The 5,939-nt window shown below is 30.7% G+C and overlaps 1 protein-coding gene across 1 annotated transcript; it reads right to left on the bottom strand.

Moving 5' to 3' along the window:
• Positions 1–586: 586 nt before the first annotated feature.
• Positions 587–5,464, bottom strand: LOC119595255 (acylpyruvase FAHD1, mitochondrial-like). The gene is made up of 4 exons (XM_037944418.1): positions 5,430–5,464; positions 3,903–4,002; positions 2,685–2,957; positions 587–1,789 (listed from the first exon to the last, which is right to left on the bottom strand). Exons 1-4 carry the CDS (start codon positions 5,447–5,449, stop codon positions 1,571–1,573), a joined length of 612 nt encoding a protein of 203 aa, XP_037800346.1. The 5' UTR covers positions 5,450–5,464; the 3' UTR covers positions 587–1,570.
• Between the last annotated feature and the right edge of the window lie 475 nt (positions 5,465–5,939).

Here is a 5,939-nt window from a genome sequence, read left to right as displayed (position 1 = left end):
AACCCAATCACCCCGGATTTATGTTCTGTCCCTTGTAGGTTTTTGTGAATTTTGTTACATACAGATGGCTCCACATGTGCTCAGCCTCCAAGGAGTCTATCAGTAGGCCCTACTGACTGATCTTGATTTCCCCATTCCTTGAATTAGCGGGAAAATGCGTTTTTCCTTTTAATACAATTGATATCAATACTGTTATTATTGTTATTGATGTTATGATTATCAAAGTATTATTAAAATCTTGTTAACATTTAAGACAATGAAATAATGCAAAAGATCCTTTCCAAAAGTCAAGGAAAAGGGTAAACAGGTGAGAAAGGTAGGACTAATAAGTGACCCCTTGATGACTAAGCACTTGTAGAGCCATCAATGTGTGAATACAATAAATAAACCTGTGTTACAGTGGGCATGGCATGTATTCTTGCCAAACGTGCCGATTGGGTTAATATTATTGATGACATTACTTTCAGCAATATAAGATACAAAAAAAATCCTGAAAATCAAGGAAAAGGTTAAACAGGTGCCATACATGTACATGACATCCTGGTGGCATCAGGTAAAAAAAAAAATTTGTTATATAAACTAATCCTTGTATGATTTATTGTTTTATTAACAATATATATAGATAACATGATTCTATCTTCACCTTGGAATATTAATCAAAAGGACAGAATATCAAAATATCTGCTTTGAACTTTGTCTTGTATCAAATATACTTGAAGTATATACAGTTACATTTCTCTTTCAAAAACTTTGAATATCTAAAATACATGTGTAAGTATTTAAATGCCTCAACAGTTAAGTAGATGGCCTACTCTGTGAATCCAATTTTAAAGAAACTTTATTAAAATCATCAAAAATATGCTACTGGAATATATATATTCATTCCTTTCAACAAATCATAATATTCAAATAAAAGACACATGAAACTGTGAATATAATTGTGCAGTGTACTAATTTCCTTCATCGCTATTCCATTTCAACACGTAAAACACATGAGAAGTATAAAAATGCACAACAGTAACTTCATAGTAATGATAGCTATACATTTCATAATGATATAATTATGACAATAATAATAATGCTGATTTAGAAATGCATTTGTGTTACTGCTAGGAAGCATTTTCAGTAATGATCTGAAAAATATGCAAAAAAAAATGCAATAATAAAATTTTATGTACAAGATTCCTCTTGACATTTCATAATCTAAATTACTATCCAGTTATACAGACAGTTTGAAGAAAGATGTTACATGTGCATATGTGCACATATTTGAATGAAGGTTATATGTGTATGTGTACACATATGCTTCTGCACATGTGCATGCACATCTGTATAAAGATGCATAAGTGCTGCACACAAAACATCTGTAGTTTCTATTTACCCCTATAGATTTAATCAATGTCAGTGCTTGGTCTTAATTTTTCATCTAGGAAAATACATATAATATACTTGCACACAGTAAACCAACCTACACCACTCTTATCACAACAAAATCATAACTGACCACAAACCCAAAACACACAAAAGAAAGACAGAAACTAAGAGAAAATGAGAAGGTAATATGGAATTCTCATTTCCTCTGTGACACACTGAACTTCATGGTAAGCAGGTCACCTAAACCAGCTGATATGACATCGCCAGGTTGAACAGAACCCACTCCTGCTGGTGTCCCTGTGAGAACCAGATCTCCTGGATGGAGGGTGAAGTACTGGGAGATGTACGAGATGAGATAGGGGATGTTGAAGACCATATCCGATGTTGTCCCGTTCTGACGTATCTCATCATTAACCTTAAATGGTTACAATTACATTATATAAATTTCAGCTCTATAAGCCTTTCAATCATCAACTATTTAGTAAGAATATTATGTATCTTTAAATAATCAACATAAATGTAAATTCATTTTATGTTAAAAGCCGAAGCTGAAAATAAACATTAAAAAAGAAAAACCTACATCCTAATTAACATCATAAGGAAATTAAATTTAGTTAAGTTTTCTATACATTTTTGTGTATGGTAATTTATCCATCCATGTAAAATTGGTAATATTAATAATCAGTGTAAGAAAAAGATATTTGAAAATCTGAAATTAACTTTAAATAAACATATTACACAAACTTATTAAAACATATTACAATAATAAAAAAATAAAAAAACAATAGATCACTAATTTTGTGTTACTGATTTTGAAAAGAAACATTATATTAACAACAGAATATGGAGAATAATCTGGAAAATAGGGTTATGTCTTAAAGTACCTGGGAAGTACTGCTCTAGTCCCAAAAATCAACAAGATCTTTCTTTTTTCTTTAAATTTAAAAGCCAAAAGGGATGGTCCCTTTATTCAATTTATCTTTTACCTTCTACTTAATACTCAATGTAGCTGCTCTCATGTCATATATATATATACTAGTGATCTAAACCATAACCTATTGTGTGCATTGTAATTTCTCAAAGCATCTAGACAACCAAAATAGTTCTTTCTCCCCAGAAAAAAACAAAACAAAGAAGAGGAAAATGTAGATGCTGTCAGATGATGATCACCTTTATGTCAGAGCTCCGTGGGATAATACTTTTTTCATAGGACATTTATTTGGTAGACTTAAGCTAATATGTACTAAAATATATGCCCCCTCCTAAATCACAAGAAAGCATATGAAAAAGAAGCACCTGATCTGCATTACCTTACACCACAAGTTCACGTTACTGGGATCTACCAGCTCTTGCTTAGAGAGGAACTTTGACACTGGAAGAGCTGTGTCAAAGCACTTGGCCATAGTCCATGGATTTCCCTTCTTCTTTGCCTCATCCTGGAAATCTCTGGCTGTCATGTCTAATGCTAGTGCATATCCAGCAATGTGCGACATGACATCCTTTTCCTCCACATCACAGCAAACAGATCCTATCACCACCCCTAACTCCACTTCATGGTGGCAATTGGTACATCCTCGAGGGAGCTGAAAAATGGAGAAATCATTGGTGTAACATGTCCTACAAGTAATTGTCGTATAATTTTCTGTTGTGATGCCTTCTTTCCTTTGACAAAAATAAGAGAAGAAAAGAAAAAGCACAATAACCCAGACACTTTCCTTTATTCTAGCAGTATACGTTTTAGGAAAAATCTTTAAACATAAGTTATACAGAAAAACAACAACAAAGAAATCTTTGAACCAAAAGTATATTAAAATTCCCATTTAACAATGATCAATAAGTAACAATTGTGACTATGAGCAGTGTAATAGTGCATTGTAATTGAGCACAATGGATATATGGTATGACAATTAGCTATACAAATAAGTTCCCTAATACAAAAATACAAGTCAAGATATTTAAAAAAAAAACACATCCAATCACATACATAGATGTTTATATAAGTGAAGTGAGAAGTAAAAATGGAAATGAAACTGTCAGTAAGAAACAGATTGATGATATGCCTAAAATGATAATGAGCTATGTAGCATATCTACACTGGTAACCATGAATACAGTCGACAGCCACTTATGCAAAGATGTTGAATGTATTAATGTAACTACTTGGAGATAAAACTTGGATAATAAAATATAGTCATCTAGCCTGATATAAAAAACAGGAATAAGGGATAAAAATCAATATACATTGTTATGACAATACAAACATATAAATGTATGTGCAAAGATGAAATAGAACTATACTTTGAAAGGAACAATAAACTGCGCCAATTGAAGTCACATCACACACCTTATCTGATGATATAACCATTTTGATTTTGTCATCTGATAAGGAGTCTAGTATGACTTGAAACATCATGATCAGCTGTTCCTTTTTTATTGTGACTTGCTAGATGTATTGTCATTGGCAATATATGAAGAATTATATGAAAAACAGATAATATGAGATAAAAGAGGTGTCATGGTCTGCTTTACCAGGATTGGTCCAGCTCCTTCCTCAAGATATGAAGATGGTGGTTTCATAAACAGAAGGGGTTTAGTAGGAACAGCATTTCCAAGCTCTGCACAGTGATCCCTATGATCAAGGAAAAAAATATTAACAAGGGAAGAAGGAAATAAAAAGATATATAATATCAATGTCACCTTAGAAAATGGAAAACATGGATATGTTGATCGATTTTTAAAGACATTTCTCACCAGTTTCTCATCTCAGTGGCATTAGGTTAAGGCCTACATGAAAAGAATAGATAAACAAAGTTCTTAAAAAGAAATATAAATGAATATAAATTGGTTAAGCTTTATGGCAAGGATGCACTCAACTAGGATAAATTGATGATATATTTGTTGAGGATAAAAAAGTTGTAGTCATCAGTAGAAGAAATAATCTGTAAAGTTCCCAAAGTGAAGGACTTGAATAAACATCTGAGACTGCTAACTTAATTATTGAATTACAATATTGACACTAATTTGAAAAGTAAAATAAAATATATAAAAAAGACCGTAGGTTAAAATAAATACAACATGGAAGCAAAAGTTTTACCTATCAAAACAAAGAAATGAGCAGCATTACAGTTGCAATTCAGCAGGAGGATAAGTGCAAAGGAATTGGATTTCTTGAGGGATTAAGAAGAAGTGTTGCAGTTATGAGGCATTCACATACTGTGAGTCGGGGAAAACTACCAAATTAATATCACAATAACCACTAATGATTAGTTAAGGAAGAGAGAAGTTATCATAGTTAAAAAAATGTTAGGTAAGCTACAGAAATGGGGCTATAGCAAGAAATTTTCATGTCATGTGAAGTGAGATGATGAAACAGAAAAGGCTCTGATTGACAATAAAGGTAAATTGTTAAAAAAAAAAAAAAAAAAAATAAATATAAATATATATATATATATATATATATATATTATATAGAGATATGTATATATATATATTTCATATATATATTTTAATATATATTATATATATATATCTATATTATATATATATATAGATATATAATTTTATATAAAATATAAAATATAAAATATATAATATATATATATAGATATAGTATATGATATATATATATATATATAATATATATATATATATATATATCTATATATAATACTATATATAGATATATTTATATATATTATTATATATATATATATATATATATATATATATATATATATATATATATATATATATATACATATATAAAATTAGCTCTGTGATTACTAAATAGGATAAATCAAATTAGTTGCAATGGTGGTATTATGAAAAAAGGATAAAACAACAAAATCAAGACCCTCTTTATCTGTGACATTTCTGTCCTTCAGTGAGCATAAAGAAGATATTCAATGTCATAATGAAAATAGATAACATAATCTACAAGATTAATGAAGGTGAGAGTGACTGGCCCTTCCACACCTATAAAGATCACACTGGCTGTTATTTACTCTTGATATTCATTATTCTTGTGCTTTTAGAATACAGACCAAATGGAAATACCTCATCATGACAAGAAACATTATGGGTATGACTCAAAAACTAATTTCTCGGTGCCATTTTTTTCTGCTACCCGAATAGTTGCGTGATACGTGTAATGTCAGTAACTAAGAACAAAGGAAACTGTAGAAGTTACTCTTTGACGTTTTTAAATAGATATTTCGCAGATAAATCGCGCTTTCTCTAACGTAAAAACGTATCATACTACTTATAATTTCTCGGTGCCATTATTTTCTGCTACCAATGTTGCGTATACTAATGCCAGTACTAGACAAAGGAAACTGTAAAGTTACTCTTTGACGTTTTAAATAGATTTAAGAATAATCCGTTCTAATAAACGTATCCTCTTATAATTCGTGCATATTTTCGTACATGTAGTAATACACAGCAGACTACCGACCAAGACTACCTGACAAACTCTTCGAAATCCCACGTACTGATATGTCAGGTTTCACGAAAACTTCAAAGTCTTAAATTCTCTCGCAGGAGTGCCACGTCTCCCCAGAAATGCAG

Source organism: Penaeus monodon, chromosome 3, assembly GCF_015228065.2.
Source record: "Penaeus monodon isolate SGIC_2016 chromosome 3, NSTDA_Pmon_1, whole genome shotgun sequence".
In the NCBI taxonomy this organism is placed as follows: Eukaryota; Metazoa; Arthropoda; class Malacostraca; order Decapoda; family Penaeidae; genus Penaeus; species Penaeus monodon.
This window is presented reverse-complemented; position numbering and strand designations above follow the sequence as displayed.